The sequence below is a fragment of the Armigeres subalbatus genome, chromosome 3 (genome assembly GCF_024139115.2).
Source record: "Armigeres subalbatus isolate Guangzhou_Male chromosome 3, GZ_Asu_2, whole genome shotgun sequence".
NCBI classification, from domain to species: domain Eukaryota; kingdom Metazoa; phylum Arthropoda; class Insecta; order Diptera; family Culicidae; genus Armigeres; species Armigeres subalbatus.
The window spans coordinates 114,719,557-114,740,950 of NC_085141.1; the positions used below are offsets into that span (position 1 = coordinate 114,719,557).

The following is a 21,394-nucleotide window of genomic DNA, read 5'->3' on the forward strand; positions in this document are numbered from 1 at the left end:
CAGTTTTATATATCTAGGAACATATCAATAAATTATCAAAGCTCTATTAAATGTAGCTAATCTACATTGAATGTTCAACAAATCCAATAGAATTTAATTTCGCGCTTCTCCAATAATTCCAATATGCATTCTTATTGAAGCCGAATGCCTGTTAGAATCTTATTTCAACATCATATGAGAAAAATGCCAATGTTTTCAAACAAAGACCCAGGTAAATGATAGAAATGTCATCTCATGTCGACCCAGGTGGTCGACATCCCCGCGTGCACAGGCTAATGCCGCAATTTTTTCGATACGAATGCAAAAACGTACAAATCGAGTGATTCGATTCGAGATGCACAATGCCACCCCAGGTTGCTTCAGTCGTTCTAGGTCGTACCGCGGCGGTTGTCGTTACCGAATATTGTTGATGACGGATAGTTTTGGGCGCAGTTTTACCATCACCAGATAGTGGTCAGAGTCGATGTGTCCTGACGTCGATAATGTCGGAGAAGTGCCGTCCATCAATCAGAACGGGGATGATTTGTAATTCTGTCTGCAGTGGTGATCTCCAGGTGTACCGATACGGAAGGCTGTGTTGGAAGTAGCTGCTGCGCTGCGATATTCTTGGCCATATTCTTGAAGGCGGCGAAATCAATTAGTCGTAGGCCGTTTTAGTTCGTCAGCCGGTGAGCGCTGAACTTCCCAATAGTCGGTCTAAACTCCTCCTCTTGGCGAACCTGAGCGTTCAAATCTCCTATGATGATTTTGATGTCTCGGCTTGGGCAACTGTCGTACTCATGTTTCAGCCACAGAGAACAGACGTTCATCTTCATTCGCGTGCTTGTGTAAAGTTTTTATTGGTCATTTTGAAGTATGTCGTTATGCCCCCGTTGCGCGGTGCTAGTGTGCTGATAAATATGGTTAAAATTTGCCGTGTTTTATTTTTTAGCGCTAGTGTTCATTCCGAATTGCTCCTAGGTGGCAGCACTACATTGTTTATGTAGTGTATGCCAACGCCATCACTTAGTGAGATTGAGTTTTTATGTCGGGCAGCCTGCGTTGGCGGCGCTGAGGTGCGATTTAAATCTTTACACACGTTTCTACCGAAAATTTGTTCGAGCATCCATGTCTGTTCTCTGGGTTTCAGCTGCGCGTAGAATGCGTCCTTATCATAATCAGTGCTTCCAGAGTGTGGGCTATGGACGTTGATTATGCTGAAGTTGAAGAACCGACCTTTGATCTTCAACCTGCACATTCTCTCATTGATCGGCCATTACCCGATCACACGCTTTTGCATATCGCCCATCACTATGAAAACTGTTTCCAGCTCATGTGTGGTGCCGCAGCTCTGGTAGATGGTATGATTACTTCTCAACGTTGGCACCATTGACCCCTTCCAACAAACCTCCTGCAGCGCCACGATGCCGAATCCATGGTCCTTGAGCACATCGGCGAGTATGCGTGTGCTCACGATGAAGTTGAGAGATTTGCAGTTCCACGAACCGAGTTTCCATTCGCTAGTCTCTTTTCGTCGCAGTGGGCTTTGCCGATGGTTCCGGTCCGTACTCTCTTGTTGATTGTTCGTTGTGTATGTTTTTTAAAGGCTGGGCCTTGACACCCCCTAAATTTCCGGAGGACCATTCCTCCTTATTCCCGGTGGACCATGAGCAGCTTCACTTAGAGTCCCTCGCTAGCACTCGGACGATGATCAGCCGCCCCTAACATGGAGAACAAACGCTGTTGTGAGCCGACGCTTAGTGAGATTTGCACCTCCGGAGAGGAGCAAAAGCCCCCCTCCCCCTTCCCTGTCAGCATACGACCAATGACCATAGTTCACACCGGGGTTGGTTACCCGATCTTCCCTAAGGTTGCTCGTATCCCGGCCAGCACCACGAGGAGGTAGGGATAGGAGTTGCTGAGTGAGAGGCTTAGGACTACGAGATGGTGTCTACTTTATTCCTTCAGGTACGCGAAATATTAATGGTACGCTTTACCCAGCATTTGTCGAATCTACTGATGAAGCTAGGAATACGACATCAAACAATAGTTGAGTAGAATCCAAAGTAGAATGGAATTGGAGAACGTGCCAACCGTACAATCGTGGAACGAGTACGGAGTATGCCCAAAATCTTTTTGGGCAGATGCATTGGCAGCTCTGACCTATGTGACAAATCGTTCTCCATCAAACAAAGTATATCCAAAGAAACATGGTCCAATCGCACATCAGATTTATCTCAAGTGCGGCGTCTTCGAATCTAAAGCAATGGCACCCATCCCTAAATTAAAAAAAGCAATGGGTAATGTTTTTAACACAACCGCGAGTAGACGTAGGACTTGTATGAACGTAACGTATTTATATTTAACTTTTAACTTTTGGATCTATGGAGTTTGATTATAGGCAGGCTTGACAAAACTCCTCACATTCGCTAGAGTCAAATAAAATCATCATCAGCAAAATGCTGCCTTCGCATCCTCACAATTGAGTACACAGAAAGAAAAATCATTAATAAAAATTAAGAAAACCGTTGGTTAAAATAAAAAGTTGCGTTGGTTCTTTTTCGTAGAGAGTAGGGTATGTTTAAAATAAAAGTATGCCAACTTTTACAACTACCATCGTTTGAAAGCTACGTATTGCTCTGAAATTAAAAGTTTGAATATTCAAGCTAAAACTGTAGAACTGTCAAATCCAAATAATCACACTGTTGAAAATGAGAGTGGTTTATTTTTATTCCCAAACTCGTTGCAAAATGAAATATTATTGAACCAAAAAAGAACCTCCCAAAACATTTCTTTAATTCACCCTTTCATTTCAAATTAATTCTTTTTATTTCATTGTTATAATCAATTATTTTAAATAATTTGCATTTTTGTTGTGGCAGAACGTTGTTTCGGAGACTTTTTCAACGCTGCTGCGGGAAATCCGGTAGGGATCGAGAGGTCACTATCAGCAGCAAAACATCAAACGTGCGCTTTTCCGTTTACTGCGCCCAACAGCAGCTCCTGAGGATCGTATGCATTTTCTTCACAGGCGTTCCGACGATGTCTTGATTTGTGTTTCCAGGTTGAATCATATGCCCGTAGCTATCGAAATGGATGGTAAACAAATCATAATTATTCGATTATTCAGATCTTCTCGACGAAGGTACTTACCATGTGCAGGTAAAAACAAGAAATGGGAACCATTTCTGGCCTTTAAATAGATTCTTATGTCGTCCGAATATGGCGTAAAACGCGTTAAACTGAAGAGAATCAAGTATTTCTTTTCGGAACTTTGAAAAGTAAACTTGCGCGGTAACTATCGTAGTTGGCAAAAATTGAGGACAACAGAAGAGATAAAAAGAATCAGTTGTCAGTCAAAGTGATTTTTAAAAGCTCGTGTTGTCAAATTTAATGAAAGCAGTTAACCAATTCAAATTGAAAAGAAAACTTTTAAAATTACACTCAGAAAAGATGGAAAATACTTTTAAATAAAACGCATAACTTTCATTCAAAGTGATTAAACTTTTATTTTAACGAAAATTAGCTCCTTTTCGATTGAAAGTGCATAATTTTTGATAGCACAATTTTATTTTTTTCTGTGTAGAAACACATGTGAGTGAGGCGTCGGGGGAAAGAGCACTCATTGAGCCTCCGGAGCGACGCTTTGTATGTGAAAAAAATCTTGGAGGCTGTTTTGAGTGTGAGTGTAAGTGAGTGACGCACCACAAGAAAAAGATGATCAGATAGACTCGCTCTTGTTTTGCGACGCATAAACTCGGGTTTAGGCCCGATGCCCACGTAGCGTCTTTTCAACGCTGCGTGCACACGGCGTTAAAAGGACGCATGTGTGCATCGGGAAAAAGCGGTAACGCAGCGTCGCCGCACCGATGCACACCTGCGTTTTTTCAACGCCACGTGCACGCAGCGTTGAAAAAACGCTACGTGGGCATCGGCCCCTAATGATGCACAATGTTGTGAGTTTTGATGCTTATTTCTGCTCCTCAAAAAAACTCCTGCTCTTGCTTATTTTCTACTCGGTGAGGAGTTTTTGGCAAGCCTGATTATAGGTATTGATATTGGAAACGACGACTTCCATGCTGTGTAGAATTGTCAATTTCTTTATTCAAAACTTCTGGAAATAAAACTAACAATTAAATACATAATTAGAATTGCTTTGTTTCTAACTATTGAGCCCCTATTTACTCAAGCAAATATAGGGCATTTATAGATTTCTGATAGTATTTAAAGTATAAAAATTTTATTAATCAAATTTTCAGACTTAGGCGAAATGTTCTACTTTAGGGAAACTGTCCCGTTTTTCAAACAAAGAAATACAGCACCAATTTCTTTGCTTTTTCTTGCCTACATGCGTGCTTACTGCAGAAAAAATCACAACAATAAGAAACAAGTCAAGGAGCAGTAACCCTACTAAAATAGAGGAGGTACTGCTGACACGTCAACGAAAAATTGTTTAATGCTTTGGCTTCAAACTCCGAGTCTAAGTCAAGTTTAAGAATATAATTTCTCAGAAAACTGAAAACCAAAGTATAAAATAATGTTTATTTAAATAGGGTAGAATACGGCATTGGCAGGGTGCGACAGTTGTTGGCACCCTCAACAAAATTTGAGTTTTCCAGAAAACATACACTATTTATGAACATATTTTTAATTCAATCACACAATTTCAAGTCTTAGCTTTCATTTGAGTAAGTTGTTTGTGTAAAAGTAGCAAGATTTGATGAGTTAATCACCGAAACAAATTTGCACCTACAAAATCCTTGCCATTATTGCATCGCCAAAGAAAGCAGCGCACGAAAAGCAAACTGTTACTTACTTTTTTGGATCGCCTGTTTCTCTCCTTTATTGCGTATGACACGACAAATTAGGTACGTAAACTACTTTTTACACTTTATCACCACTTGATTATCACCACAAAGAGCAAATTTATGCAATATTTGCTCTATATTTCACTAAATAAAATCGGGACTGTTCGTTTTCTTTGACAGCAGCACACTTCGGAATAGAGCGAGAGAATGTGTTTGTGAGCATATCAAACACACGCTAAAAGATACCACGCACAATTCTATGCGATTTGATTTTAGCAAAAATACGAACAAAATATCTGGTGATGGCATTTAAAAAAAAAAGTTGTAAAATACAAATGCTTCTGTTCAGATTTTTACGCAGACCATAAATTATATCAAAAGTGATAGCAACACCGTAGACAGGACCGTTTTCCTTTTGCAACTTTAATACTTTCCAAGCTCATCAAAAAAAAATCATAACCATTCCCGTTCCTACGTAGCGCATTTCAACTATAAATAATTGCCTATGTTTAGGGTATTATCTATTATTCAACTGTGAAACGTAGTGTAAGAATGGGGTGGCTCCAGCGGCTGGATAGGACAGTGCTGCCCATTATTCAACATATGAAGACTCACGAGGTGGAATATATTGTTAATATACTATACTACCAGAACCGACGAGCTTCGTTTCACCTAAAATTGATTAATTTTATATTTTTTACATTATTTTTAAGATTCGAAATTTGCGACTTTGGATTCTATATTTTAAATTAATTTTCGATTAAAGCAGAAATTTGTACTTCATTTGTATGGAAGTCCCGCTTCCAGAAGAAGGGTCTAATACCATCACAAGAATCTTCATCGTTCCCAAAAACCTCTACATACAAATGTTCATGCCGTTTGCTAGTCTATAAAGGGAGACAGACAAAACTTCATGTTTATGTGTATAGATTTGGTTTTACGTAGTTTACGTCGAGCGGTGATTTTTTTTTATGAAACAAACATATCATGTAAGGACCACAAAGAGCAAGTTGTATATTTGAAACTGGTTGATAGACTTTTGCTTACGTGTAGACTCTAAGGCATTACAAAAGGCAAAAGATTTTTTGTTTGTCTTTATTAACGAGATTTTTGGCCCTAGGCCGGCTCATCTCGTAAGACAAAAGATGTAAATCTTAGCAGCGGACAAAAATCATTTAAGTTCCCTTCTCCAAAATGGCCAACATTATTAAAATAAGTTGAAAATGGTAAAAGTTATGAAAATGTCAATATATGGGTACACGGGTACCCTATCTGCCATTCACGTCTGTTTTTTGTTGGCCGCATAAGGGTTAATTTTTTTTACATTGTATTTAAATGCTTTTGCCTATCTGTCTACATGACATAAAACTGATGCCAAGGCTAAAAACTCATGTTTTGTTTTAAGCCAGTTTTGATAATTACTAAAATTTGTTCCAAAATTGAGTGACGCGAGATGAGCGTGCGGCCGATTAATATGAATGAATTTTACTACTGGAGGATACAAACAACCAGCGTTTTGCACCAATACATTACCAGTTTTCTACTACCATATCTAGTTGCTAAAGGGAGCAAATTCATTGCTGATAATAGAAATTGCTATGCCAATAGAAGAAATGTTGACCTGTTACTTAATATTAAATTTACTGATTTTGTGGTTAAAGCTGTTATATTTAGTGAACACCAATCATCAAAGAAAGAGCATACAAATGTATACCAGTTAAACTGTTCCTGTGTTTTAGTGTAATTATTCATTATTTTCATCATTCAATTTGGCGAATGTCTTAGACTGCCAAGAATAGGTATTTTCCCCTATTCTTTTGGAAATTATTTTTTGCTGACTTTTTAAAAACATCTACATGTACACACTTAAATTTTTTCACCGATCTCGGCTGTGCAAATCTCGGTTAAAGTTCATTAGCTGAAATAACGGCTGAATGAACGTATGATTACGGTGGCTCCTTTGAGTGCCGCAGTAAACAAATTGCTTTTTCAGCTGAGATATCAGCAGAAAGTCACGAACCGAGCGCTCGGCTGTGCGGATCTCGGCAAAAGAATCAAAAAATGCCGAGCTGAACTAAGTGTGTAATACGGCGAAATTTTCTTATCTAAAATGGATATTAACAGTATTGCTGATTATGCATCTTTAATTGCTAATGCCTTATGCGAATGAATGAAAGTAATTATTTTAATCAAATTTCTAGATTGCTTTTAGAATAGGTCGTATGTGCAAACGAGAGATTCTCTTTGATCACGCTCTCTTTCGTTAATATATCGGCTAGTTTTGCATGTTTTGCTACATTTCCACTTCAGCATGATAGACAAAACTATTGTCTTTGGATATCTGCCAAGAAATTCAAAGTAATCTTTCGTATGGTTTCGTAATAATCCAAAGAGAATAGATCCAAAGAGAGACTCTCTTTTGCACATACGACCTATTTTCAAAGCACTCTAGATTTTTATTTTCATCAGTGTAGTTGATTTTTTTGCTGGGGAATTAGAACTGTTGTAGTATATGTAGGGTAAAGTGCCCTATAGTGGATCCCCAACCAATAGTGGACCCTCCAGCCTTTTGACGTAGACAACGTCTAAGGGGAAGACTCGCATACAGGGTGTAAAATGAAAATTTCCTAATTGGGGACCGTCACGAAATCATGTAAGATTTGTAACATTGATAGGTTCTTTATCTTTCAAGGGAGCATCCACAAATTACGTAACGCTTTGAGGGGGGAGGGGGGGTTGACCGAAGTGTGACAATCCATACAAAAATTTTCAATGTTTCATACAAAAAGTGTGACATAGGGGGGAGGGGGGGTTGAAAATGGCCAATTTTTGCGTTACGTAATTAATGGATCTTCCCCAATGGATTTAGAAGATTTATATATCAATCGATTCACAAACTCTTCACCAATTTACCAACAATATTAAAATTTTAAAGTATCAACGCTAATCTATTGAAAATTTCAGTTCTTTCAAGATTTATGCATCTTCTATGCAGCGCGTTTCAATCCTTGGTAATTGGCTACTTTTAGGATATTATCAATTGATGAACTGGGGTGTATGAATGGGGTGGCCCAGCTATTAGACAGTGGGGTCCCCAACTCCCTCTGGAGAGAGATGCTGCTAAAGCTGGGTAGTAGTGTCGGTGGGATAGTTCCTTCTCTTCTATATAGAGCCGAATAATGATTCAGTATACTATATTTGGTTTTACGTAGTTTACGTCGAGCGGTCGTCTCTTGTATACAACCCCAAATTTTTTTGCATTATTACTGCACAATGCCAACATTTTGCTATGAAATTCTATCGGGAGAACCTACCTTACAGTCCTATGATTTGATTACATGCATTAGAAATGCTTAGAAAGTAAAATTAGATGATTTTTTACAATTCTATAAAAAATAAACACGAGAGTGTCCATTATACGAATATTTTGGGGGGTCCATAATAGGGAAGAAGAACGTCCCGAAACGGGACATGAAAATCAAATGAAGTGTCGACTATAGGAAAGCAATTTCCTATTATGGACCCCCAGGGGGTCTACTATAGGGCAAATTCAGTTAGACTTTAAAATGTTAATTTTAACGAATAACGTCGTGTATTTGGGTGTTTTATGTATGTATCGTGAAGAGGGGATGCAGAGCTTGTTGTTAGATATCAAGCAGAGTTAATATGTTGAAATTTTTTGAGCCTTATGATAGGAAGAGCAAAATTCCGCTACTAGGGGGTCCACTATTGGGCAATTTACCCTTTATGTTTTAATGTACGTGTCGTTTAGTACCAACCACAACTTAACATATGGTCAGTCATATGCCATGACTCGTACCCATCCCGGTATCATGGATTATGAAACCAATCACTTTCCGTGATATAGACGCGCTGCTTTCAAGAATTGTAATGACTCGCACACGGCAGGCACTGCTTCTTTTATACACCCAAGAAAATCCGAAGGCCCGTGGCTTACTGCATTCTGATGTCCGTGTTAGGAATGCACGGGATTGGTTATATATGAAATGTTTATTGGCTTTGACAAAAATTGAAAATTTCAATAGCTTATCGTTAATAATCTTAAGCTTCAATAAAATTTACAAATTGCTGGAGAGTGTCCGAGTCGAATGATATATAAATCTTCAAAATCCATCGAAAGATAAAGGCGCTAGTAACGTTTGAAATCTTCCCTCTCAGCGTAACGCTCTCGATTTACAAAAATCTGAATGACACATACTGGGTAAGTAAAGAAAGACGTAAGCCCTACGTCAAAACCAAGAATCATTCACTTAGCGGTGAGGATGCCTATCCCGATTTAATTGTTTGGTTTCGCCTTTGTGCGATATATTGTCGGCGTAGCACCAAGTTAGAATTCGGAAGTCGGGACTTCCGAAGTTTTATTTGTCAAACTAATTGATGCGTTGTTTAGCGCATCTTTATGCGAATCCAGCGCACTACTTCCGAAGTTGGGTAAGTTGCCTGTATCTGGAGAAAAATCCAACATCGGTATAAATTTATTCCGCACAGACAATACATCATAAATAGTTAAATAGAGTGGGGCGTTATGATCATTTTTTTCAAATCAACGTTTTTTTGAAACCATTCTGGGTCCTGAACAACTGTGCAGAATTTGAGACCGATTGGTTGCTTCCTCGCTTTCCGCATCGCGTTTGAAGTTTGTATGGAAATTAGTATGGGAGAACGTATATTTTTGCATTTCTACTACTAGAGGTTTCAGTTCATCGTAAACCAAGTGGCACATTGCGTTAAAGTATAACCCAAAGGATGTCGAAAAACTTTGTTGAAGAGGGCACGTTGCTGGAACAGACCGACAGACATGTGTTCAGCTCGACGAGCTGTGTCGCTTGGTATATAACATCATGGGTGTCCGAGACTTCTATAAAAAGTTCGTTTTTGAAGTGAAATAATAGCCTTTTGGTGCAACTTTGTTGTACGAGAAAGGCAGAAAAGAAGAAACGGGATGCCAAATCGAAAGAATCTGTTGTTGTTGGATATGAAGAGAAAACAAAAGCCTATAATTAGTATAACCCTGCAACGAAAATTATATTCAAAAATCGTGATGTTGTTTTCAAAAACGAGTGAAAGATATAGTTCGAAAAATGATTTGAAGAATAACAAACTTCGGTGGAGTTCGATCCCACGATCCTAGTACGGTAGACAGGTGCTTTTTCTATTAAGCTACGAAGGACCTTTGTCGGCCTCCGCAGCTCAGCTGGTACTGATGAAACCGAATTCCCATTGATTATTTGAAAAAATTACCATGGCGCCCCACTTTAATATATAGTGTAATGACAGTGTACTCAATCCTTGGCGAAAACAAGAAAAGCAAAAGATGAAGTAGGTGATGGTGGTGATAACAATAATTTTCTTTCAAATCAAATCAAATTTTAATTAATTTTACTGTAAATTCCTAGATACTCCTAGATACTATACCTAGAGCAGCTCTCATACACACAACTGGTGGTGTAAAGTGTCTCGACCGTTATTGTAATTTAATTATGATATTTCGCATTTCCTTTATTTCCAGTCATATGCATGCTTGCATTGTGATAACCAACCAGTAAACCATCCTATTCATAATCCCTTCTATTTCAGCTCGCTTGCTGCTGCACCGGAACGGCGTGCTCCCTGTGCTGTTCGCTATGTCCGTCTTCGTTGAAATCCAACTCGACGGCAACGCGCTTCATGTACGCGCTGATGCTGCTGCTGGGTGCCATCGTGGGGGCCATAATGCTTGCCCCGGGATTGCAGGATTTCCTCCAAAAGGTACCGTTTTGCGCCAACTCGACGTCAACCGCTGGGCATCTGTTACCGGGTTCGGAAACGATCGACTGTAGTTCGGCCGTTGGCTATTTGGCCGTGTATCGCATCTGTTTTGCACTGTGCTGCTTTTTTGCACTGTGGGCACTTATGATGGTTGGAGTTCGGTCTTCAAAAGATCCGCGATCGGCTTTGCAGAATGGATTCTGGGGCATCAAGTTTATGATCGTTACCGGTATTGCTATTGGAGCGTTCTTCATTCCGGAGACGGGATTTGGACCGACGTGGATGTGGGTCGGAATGATGGGCGGTTTCGCTTTCATTCTGGTTCAGCTGGTCTACATCGTAGATTTCGCTCACTCGTGGGCCGAAGCCTGGGTCAGCAACTATGAGGAGGAGGAATCACGCGGCTGGTTTGCCGCATTGTGCTGCGTCACTGGATTGCAGTACGCGTTGTCTTTAACCGGAATCGCGCTGCTTTACGTATACTTCACTGAAGCGGACAACTGCTCGTTGAACAAGTTCTTCATCACGTTCAATATGATTCTGTGCTTGGCTGTGAGCGTCATGTCGATTTGGCCCAGCATCCAGGAGCACGCCCCAAAGTCGGGACTTCTGCAGAGCTCAATGGTAACTCTATACACGGTCTATCTGACATGGTCGGCCGTGGCAAACAATCCGGATGCCGAATGCAACCCGGGCTTCTTGGGAATCATCGGAGACAAGCAGACCAAGGTGCATTTCGACAAAACCAGCATCATCGGACTGGTGATCTGGATGCTGTGCATTCTGTACTCGACGCTGCGCTCGGCTAATAATGTTTCGCGATTGGCAGACCCAGAGAAGCAAGGTAAGATATGGTGATTTATTACACACTATCTCCATGTTTTTTTTTTCATTTGCCATACAAGCTTATTAAAAACAACGTAGACACTAAGCACAGAAAAGACATTACGAGCATACTCACTTGATACTTTGCAGGCTACAGCTACTTCTTGATTAGTTTAGGTACTTCGAATGAAGTATCTCTCTACGCTGGACTCCGACAATCGCTTCCAGTCGCCCTAAAACTCAGCGCCTTCAGCTCCTCTTCAACTACAAAAAGCCATCCTGTACGCTACCTACCACGAACCTACAACAGTCTTTTCGGGGTTCTCTAGTGAATATTTACTTCAATTGACGCTCTTTCGGGATACGAACAACGTGTATAGCTCACTTTAGTCTGCCGTGTAGTAAAAGCTTAACAATATCCAGCCCTTTTTGCACTTGGTATAACTCGTGATTCATGCGACGCTGCCAGATTCCGTTCTCCTGTTTACAGGCTTTTGTGTCTTGAGTATTGTCCGCACTCGGTCCGCCGCTCCTTACGCTCAAATACTTCAAAGCTCTCCGAACAGCCTTATTTAACGTCCATGTTTCATGGCCGAATAAAGCCACCGGATGAATCAGAGTAGTATACAGCGCGAATTTCGTCTTCGTTCGCAGACTACGGAATTTAAGATGGTTAGTCCATAATAAGCCCTATTCGCAGCTGCTATACGCATTTTCACCTCCTCGTGAGTAACATTATTCGCACACGCATATCGCACGTCACTAGAAGTCCAATCCAAGGTACACAAGTTCTTCTATATTCTCAATTTTTCAACATCCGCACTTCTTCACCACCCACTCACGTTGATTGCCAGAGATCATGTACTTCGTTTTTCTGGCATTGATCGTGAGCCCAAACCTAGCTATTTCCCTCTTAGTTAAAAGGCACAAAAGCCTCTGCAACGGCATGGAGATTAGAACGCATGAAGAAACGTCGAGATCTGATGCTATTTAAAAAAAAAAAAAAAATAATGATATGGAAATGCTAATATTATCTTCCAAACTTGGACGTACATGTTCATGATAGCATTAGAGGCGAAAGTATAGAATTGATAGTTCCGTTAGGATACGGCAGGCATAAAGAATGTTTTTATAGAAGTCGATTTGAAAGCGAGCGGAGGGCAATATTTGTGATGGCACATATCACACGACCTTCCTTCTGCCAAGCTCCCGTATGAAGGGGGAGGGAAGAATATCAGTGTGGAAGCTGATATATCTCCACTGGCTATCAACTTTTTTCTGGAAGGAGATTCTTTATTCATCCCGTAGATTCGCATAAATGTCTCTGCTTATGGAACCACCCCACCCATTTTTGGCATACATCATACAGGAGTTTGATGAAATACAAACAATAATATAATCATGATCAAATCGTTTGTCAGATATGGCCAGTGCTATCGGCAGGTGCCTTGCTAGAATAGATGGTAGTATCATCATCATCATATCAAAATTTTGCAATCAAAATAGTGAAATTTTGATAGCCGTGTGCTGTCACGTGGTGTTCAAGTTGTTACATCGAGGCAACCTACCCAGCCAATCAGAGATCCACCTAGCAACAGTGGTTACCAACTACACTTGTTTATTCAATAAAACATTCATTCTGTATTTTCCTATCGAACAAGACGAACGTTTATTTAATCTGTTCGATATGAAACAATTGGCGACGAAAGGATTTCAAACCTACAAGCAAAATGGAAGGATTTGCTCCGTCCAGTTTTCTTTTGGAGATCAATGGGAGATGTATCAAGAACGTTTAGAGCAATATTTCCTTGCCGTGGATTTAGAAAATAAGCGTAGATCCGCTATACTTCTTACCTCGATTTCGCTAGAAGTTTATCAAACGGTAAAGAACATCTGCCATCCAGAAAAACCAAATGCTAAGTCCTATGAAGAGCTGTGCGCGTTGTTGAAGGAAAGATTCTGTCCGGCAATAATTACATATCGGGAGCGAACATCTTTTTATAGAGCAAGGCAAGAATCTGGAGAAAGCGTACAAGAATGGTACGTTCGGTTGAAGAAGCTATCATTGAATTGCAATTTTAAAAAACATTTGGATCATGCACTGAAGAACATTTTTGTGACGGGACTACAATCCGGTCCGATTTTTGAACGGTTGTGTGAAGAGGAAGACAATGTTTCATTGGAGAATTTGCTCAAGATTGCGGTGAAAAGGGAAGCCACATTAAAAACCGAACTTTGCTGGAAGTTAATAAGATTAACGAGAAGAAGACAAGTTATGGTTCGAAGCCGGCGAAGAAAGTTAGTTCAGCGACATGTTTTGCGTACGGAAAGAATAACCATGATTTTAGAAGTTGACAGTATCGAAGTTATGTATACAAGATTTGCAAAGAGAAAGGCCATATTGCTGTACCGAAGTTTGTTAAACCTCGAAAAATACCGATTTCGTTTCAAGCTAAGGTTGAAGAGGAACTGGACGCACTAGAGAAGACTGGTATTATTACTAAGGCTGAGATTGCAGAGTGGGGAACCCCGTTAGTTCCTGTTTTAAAGAAAGACAAGTCAATTCGTTTGTGCGCTGATTATCGAGTAACTGTCAATGCGTTTCTGGAAGATAAGCGATACCGTATGCCTGATTTGGAAGATTTGTTAGACGCGTTGCAAGGTGGAAAGTTATTTTCGAAACTGGATTTGTAATCGGCGTACAATCAGCTAGAGCTGGAAGAATCGAGAAAAATGTTGGCATGGAGTACTCACAAAGGAATATATTATGTGAATCGTTTGCCGTTTGGTACTAAACCAGCCTGTGCAATATTTCAAGAAGTTCTGGAAAAGTTATTGCAGGAATGCCCCGAGTGTATTAATTTCTTGGATGACGAAGCGAACGTCTCAAGAATTTAGCAAGCTTTTAGAAGCCGGATTTCGACTAAATCGTGAGAAATGTGAGTTTTTCAAGGAAAGAATGCAATTTCTGGGACACATTATTGACGGTGATGGACTGCATAAGGATCCGGAAAAGGTTCGCGCTATAATAAATTTCTCGGGATGGTAACGAAGTTTATTCCGAACATCTCAGCAATACTGAGCCCTTTGTATCAATTACTTAAGAAGGACAAACGGTATGATTGGTCTTCTGAATGTGACGTGGCGTTTGAAACTGTAAAACAGATATTATGTTCGGATAATGTGTTGGTGCCATATAATCCTGAATTGCCAGTTATGTTAATTACTGATGCGTCTGGCAAAGGAATCGGAGCTGTGCTCTTACAAGTGTTTCCTGATGGTAGTCAACGGCCAATAACGTTCATTTCAAGAGCTCTCAAATCTCACGAACAAGATTATTCTCCATTGGATATGGAAGCGTTGGCTGTTTGTTATGCGGTTCGAAGATTGAGCATTTATCTTCTTGGAAAAAGCTTCATGATTTTGACGGATCATCAACCACTTGTGTCGTTATTTGGACGAAAGGGAATTACGGATATGGTGTTCGGATAGTTACAACGTTGGGCTGTTTTCCTGGCAAATTACGAATATGAGATCAAGTACATTAAAGGAGTCAGCAACAAAGTAGCTGATTTCTTGTCTCGATCACCAGTTCAATGCTGTGACGATGAAGCTGAAGATGACGAAGAAGTTATGCTTCTGCAGTATATTGAATCTGAAACGAGGTCATTGGTCGAACGGAAACAGCTTATAATTGAATCAAGGCGGGATCCTGTAGTAAGCCATGTAGTGCATTACGTTAAGACCGGATGGCCTGGTAAAGTCGACGATCCTGAATTGAAGAAATATTTTGTTCGTAAGTACGAACTCGTTGTTGAAGAAGGCGTTCTTATGTGGGGCTACCGTGTTACAGCATCTCTGAAGCTAAGTTATTTTTTGCTGCAAGAACTACATTCAACTCATCTTGGAATTGTCAAAATGAAATCGTTGGCTCGAAACTATTTCTGGTGGCCAAAAAGATGTGAATCTTTAGAGGTGAGCCAGCCCAGGGCTGCAAACCTCTATAATAAAGAAATAAAAAATGTGAATCTTGTATCCAGTATAGACCAGATGCTAAAGACTCATCGATTTCTCCATGGAAGTTATGTTCTCGTCCGTTTGAAAGAATTCATATCGATCACTTGTTCCTGAATGAGAAAAAATTTCTTATCGTCACTGATAGTTACTCGAATTGGGTTGAATGCTACTTGGTACGTTCACTATCTACTAAAGAAAAAATTGAGAAGCTGGAAAATTGTTTTGCAATATTTGGTAACTGTGATACCCTGGTTTCTGATAATGGAAGGTCTTTTATGACGAAAGAATTTCAAGATTTTTGCGATGAAAAAGGAATTCGTCATTTAACGTCAGCACCGTATAGTCCTTGCTCAAATGGTGCTGCAGAAAATGCAGTCAAGGCTTTCAAATATGCTGTGAAGAAGATGATATTCGATAACTGCAATCATGGTAAATCAATTTCAACAGTAATGAATGCACACTTTCACATGTATCGGGCTACACCACATTGAACCACGAACGAGACGCCGTTTAAATTAATGTATGGGCTAGAAATGAAAACCCGATTCGATGTTCTACGAAGAGAGCCCAATTTAAACCATTTGGCGAAGACTTGAGAATTGATGAGCGGAAGAAGGAAGTACGTTTCGCTACTGATGAGGCAGTATATGCAAGAAACTATCATGATCCTGAACGACAACGATGGATCAAGGCAAAAGTTGTGCGGAAGAAAGGGGATAAGTTACACGAATGCTATTCTAAGGAATTGGGTACGATAGTACGAAGATCACATCAAATTCTGAAGTACGATTATGATGATTACGAGGAGAAAGAAGTTGCCCGTGGAGAAATAGTATGTGAAGCAGTACCTATTCCCGATGAAGAGTACTTATCAGCAGAAGACGATGATACTTTACAAGTACAACAAGATCAACTCCAACCAGATCAACCGCAACGAGGTCATTATCGTGCAGATGGAGTGTACGTCACAAGAAGTAGTCGGATGGTACGAGTTCCAAGTAGGAATTAGCTTACGGGGAAGATGTGCTGTCACGTGGTTTTCAAGATGTTACATCGAGGCAACCTACCCAGCCTATCAGAGATCCACCTAGTAACAGTGGTTACCAACTACACTTGGTTATTCAACAAAACATTCATTCTGTATTTTCCTATCGAACAAGACAAACATTTATTTAATCTGTTCGATACAGGACAAGCTGAATTAAGGAGGGTTTTTCCTCGGTAATTGACATACTCTAGTCTGTGTTCTTTCTCAAAGAGTGGGCAAATGAGACCAACCAGCTAGCAGGCAATTCCTTGTCGCATTAACAGCCCTGTCGACAGCATAACGGCAGCACAACAGCTCGTGCATGGCAGTGTTGGTACCATAAGGAAGACAGAGATAATAATTACGGTGGTGGTAGATAGCGTAGGTGTGGAAGAGCACGGTTCACCGCACAGGAGAATTTGCGTAGGTTTCAGATAGCCGGAAAAATGGATCGACCACGGTTCTGTTAATACATTACAGAAGAGGTTTTCACTGTGTGTCTATAATCGTAAAGGTACAAAGTTGAAATGAAAACTTATCTTTCTGTTGGCGGCTTCCTAAGGAGCCAGCGAGCATTAGTCGCCCAAGCGTAAAATATATGTATGAAATAACCAACAGTTGAATGACGAGGGGACATTCAATGTTGTTTTCCAATAATCCTCCTCATTGCTTGACTCTCGGCAGATCTCCGACCAACCCAAACTCTGTTGCGAAGATAAAATGCTTGACTCCACCTAGCGGTTTTGTTAGAACATCCGCCTTCATATTCTCCGCAGGGCAGTAGTACCACTTCTCCGTGTTCACACAAATTCATCACGAAGTGTAGTTTTGTCTCAATGTGCTTGGACTGCTTATTAGAACGCTCCAAGCTAGCAAAGCTGAGACTTCCTTGATTGTCCTCATCCACTGCAGTCGCGATTCCCCGTTTCCCCAAGACCACTGAGAAGTCTACGCGCCAAGACGACTTCTTGGCAGGTCTCTGCTAAGGCGACGTACTCCGCCTCTAACGTCGTTAGTGTAACACAATCTTGCCTGTGGCTAGCCCAAAAAACCGCTCATCCTAAATAGAAAAGTACGGATCCGGTAGACTTTCTTGTTCCAGTCACCACCGAGATTCAAACTTCAATCACGCGTTCCTTTGAGGTAGCGGATTACGCGTTTGGCTGCTGTCCAATCACTTTCTGTATTTATTATTTATTCAGACTAATACCGAAGTGGCCTGTGCAGTATATAAGAGTCTTCTCCATTCGGCTCGAACCATGGCTACACGTCGCCAACCACGCAGTCTACGGAGGGTTCGCAAGTCATCTTCAATCTGATCGATCCACCTTGCCCGCTGCGCACCTCGCTTTCTTGTGCCATTCTTGTTGACATTCTGGCTACGTTCCCGGCCCACCGCAATCGTCCGATTTTCGCGGTGTGAACGATGGATGGTTCTCCCAGCAGCTCATGCAACTCGTGGTTAATTCGCCTCCTCCACGTGCCGTCCTCCATCTGCACCCCACCATAGTTGGTACGCAGCACTTTCCTTTCGAAAACTCCAAGTGCGCGTTGGTCCTCCACGAGCATCGTCCAGGTCTCGTGTCCGTAGAGTAGAGGACTTCCGATCTAATGAGCGTCTTGTAGATTGTCGGTTTGGTACGGCGGTGAACTCTATTCGATCGGAGTGTCTTGCGGAGTCCAAAGTACGTACGATTTCCAGCCACTATGCGTCTCCGAATTTCTCTGCTGGTATCGTTTTTGGCAGTCACCAGCCCAAGTACACAAATTCTTCTACCACATCGCGGTGAGTGGCTCACATTGTCTTCTCTTGAACCCCTTCCTATCATGTACTTCGTCTTCGACGTGTTGATGACTAGTCCGATCCGCTTAGGGAACTCTTCAGTCCATCTTCTCAAAGTTACGTGCCATAATATCTATGTCATCGGCGAAGCCAAATAGCTGGACGGACTTATTGAAAATTGTACCACTCGTGTTAATCCCTGCTCTTCGTATTACACCTTCCATAGCGATGTTGAATAGCAAACACGAAAGACCATCACCTTGCTGTAACCCTCTACGCGTTTCGAAGGGACTCGCGAATGTCCCTGAAACACGAACTACGCACATCACCCGATCCATCGTCGCCTTGATCAACCGTATCAGTTCATCCGGAAAACCGTGTTCGTGCATTAGCTGCCATAGCTGGTCCAATCGATTGTATCATATGCGGCGTTGAAGTCGATGAATAGATGATGTGTGGGAACGTTGTATTCGCGGCATTTCTTCAGTACTTGGCGAATGGTGAACACCTGGCCGCCTGGTACTGCCCCCACGTACTCCCTTGCAATTGGTGCTAGTCGACGGCATAAAATTTGAGAGAGTGCCTTGTAGGCGGCGTTCAGCAATGTGATTGCGCGGTAGTTGCTAAAATCCAACTTATCGCCCTTTTTGTAGATGGGACACACGACACCTTCCATCCACACCTGCGGCAAAACTTCCTCCTCCCAAATCTTGGTAATAACCCAGTGCAGCGCTCTAGCCAGTGCCTCACCACCGTGTTTAAATAGCTCTCCTGGTAGTTGGTCAACCCCAGGGGCTTTGTTGTTCTTCAGCCGGCCAATCTCCTGCTGGATTTCCTGGAGATCCGGAGCCGGTAGAATTATGTCCTGCGCGCGTTCCCCCAGGTCCATCACCATACCGCCATCTTCGTCTGCCACATCGCCATTCAGGTGTTCTTCGTAGTGCTGCCGCCACCTTTGGATCACCTCACGCTCGTTCGTAAGAAGGTTCCCGTTCAGGGGCGTCTCGTGGACTTTTGCTACACCTGTTCTACTATGCTGATTAAAAAAATCATCAAGCTGAGTGGTTTCGAATGAAAGTTGGGCATTTAATCTAATATTACAGCCTTTTCTTGTACAACCTAACCAAATATTAGAAAGAAAAACAAACAATTTAAATAGAAAAGATTTACAAAACAATAAATGACTTATTTTTCTTTTTTGTTACAAAAATGTTTTAAATTTAGATGCACTTAAAATTTTAGACTATAACTGGATATTGCTCAGAATAGAGATCTTTCATATCGGCTCATTCCACCATCCTTTCCGCATGCGAAAGAGGATGATGTGAGAAAACGGAGAAAGCTGGCAACGCTCACGCTGGTTCTCTGCGCGCGGAGAACGAGTGAACATACCAAGGAGGAAATTATTTCAAATCATTTGTCATGGCGCAAAACTTTAAATTTGACTTCTGGCAGCGCTGCTGTTGGTTCTTCATTATAGATCGCACGACTGGCAAAAGCTTTCTATGGGATGGGGTGTGGTTTTTCAGAGAAACACACATTTAGCTGCAATTTGACTGTACGCGAAGCATATGGCGTTAACTTGATCTGCCTACGAAATATTTTGTTTCTTTAGATGTTTGGATGTTAAAATCATTGTAAATTATTTGTATATTATAATTAATTGCCAAGACATTAATTTCTTACTTCTGACCTAAAAATGGTTACCTGTTCCATGAACAGGTAGAACGTATGGACGAGTCGCCCCTGTTCCCGTTTATGTCCTTACACATATCAGGCTGTGGCACGTGGCCCTTACGTGAACGGTTTAACTTCTCATAGAACTTTCGTGTGGTATAAGCGCGGTACAGTTGGTCCGTCTCTTCACGGTCTCGATCTTCCTGCTGGCGCTTTTTCCTCCGAAAAGTCGAGTTTTGTCTGTTCCGCGCCCGTTTATATCGTGCCTTGTTCGCCCTCGTGCGGTGTTGCAGCAATCTCGCCCATGCTGCATTCTTCTCTTCCACTAACTGCTCAAATTCGCCGTCATACCAGTCGTATCTCTGATCCGGGGGCACCGTGCCAAGTGCAGCGGTTGCGGTGCTACCAATGGCGGATCGAATATCTCTCAGGCCATCTTCAAGAGGCGCTGCGCCTAGCTGCTCTTTCGTTGGGAGTGCCACTTTACCGTCGATTAAAACGTGGTCGAATTGGTTTTCGGTTTCTTGGTTAGGTGATCTCTACTACGATGTGGCCTTGTGGATATTTTTGCGGGGAAAGAAGGAGCTTCGGACTACCATTCTGCGGGAGGCTGCAAAGTTTATGCATCGTTGGCCGCTGTTATTCGATACGGTGTGCCGACTATCCGGTCCGACGACCGGTCTATACATTTCCTCCCTTACTACCTGTGCGGTCATGTCGCCGATAACGATGTTGACGTCCCGCAGTGGGCATCCATCGTATGTTTGCTCCAGCTGTGCGTAGAACGATTCTTTCTCGTCGTCGAATCTTCCTTCGTGTGGGCAGTGCACGTTGATGATGCTATAGTTGAAGAAACGGCCTTTTATCCTAAGCTTGTACATCCTTGCGTTGATTGGCTGCCACCCAATCACACGTTGGCGCATCTTACCCAGCACTATGAAGCCGGTTCCCAGCTCGTTGGTAGTGCCACTGCTTGGGTCGAAGGTAGCCGCTCGATGTCCGCTTTTCCACACTTTCTGTCCTGTCCACACTTTCATCTCCTGCAGCGCCACGACGTCGAAGTTGCGGGGATGTAATTCATCGTAGATCATCCTGTCGAAACCTGCGAAACCTAGCGACTTGCAGTTCCATGTTCCAAGCTTCCAATCGTGATCCTGTATTCGTCGCCTAGGTCGTTGCCGATTATTCGAGTCGTATTATCTCTTATCGCCTCCTCATACGATACTGGTTTCACCTCTGTGTGTGCCGCTAAGCCAACCATGTAATCATTAAGAGGGCTAGGTAGCACTCCACGTGTTTGCCGGCTCTGTTGCTGATTGGCTTCTTCTCGTATCCACGATTGATCTTCCTCGAGCTCGGTCTCCTCCTGCTTGACAGCAACGGCCCCATCAACGTCAAAATAATCTTCCAATTCGCTTCCGTCGCTTTGCTCTGAACGAACTTCTTCTTCTTCTTCGGCTTGCTGATCCACGTTGTCCTCGAATGATCAAAACATGACAGTTCCTGCCG

At 41.8% G+C, this 21,394-nt stretch overlaps 1 protein-coding gene and 1 long non-coding RNA gene across 3 annotated transcripts in view; one reads left to right on the plus strand and one right to left on the minus strand.

Annotated features, from left to right (window-relative positions):
* The window catches only part of LOC134224878 (serine incorporator 1), a 35,962-nt gene that overhangs the window by 2,430 nt on the left and 12,138 nt on the right, over nucleotides 1-21,394 (plus strand). For both annotated transcript variants that reach the window (XM_062704514.1, XM_062704515.1), the window contains exon 2: nucleotides 10,386-11,400. In XM_062704514.1, coding sequence (XP_062560498.1) covers nucleotides 10,386-11,400 — 1,015 coding nt within the window. The remainder of the gene's footprint in view (nucleotides 1-10,385; nucleotides 11,401-21,394) is intronic.
* LOC134224775 (uncharacterized) lies at nucleotides 2,769-3,372 on the minus strand. The gene is made up of 2 exons (XR_009983059.1): nucleotides 3,133-3,372; nucleotides 2,769-3,063 (listed from the first exon to the last, which is right to left on the minus strand). It is a non-coding gene; the product is annotated as an uncharacterized LOC134224775 (long non-coding RNA).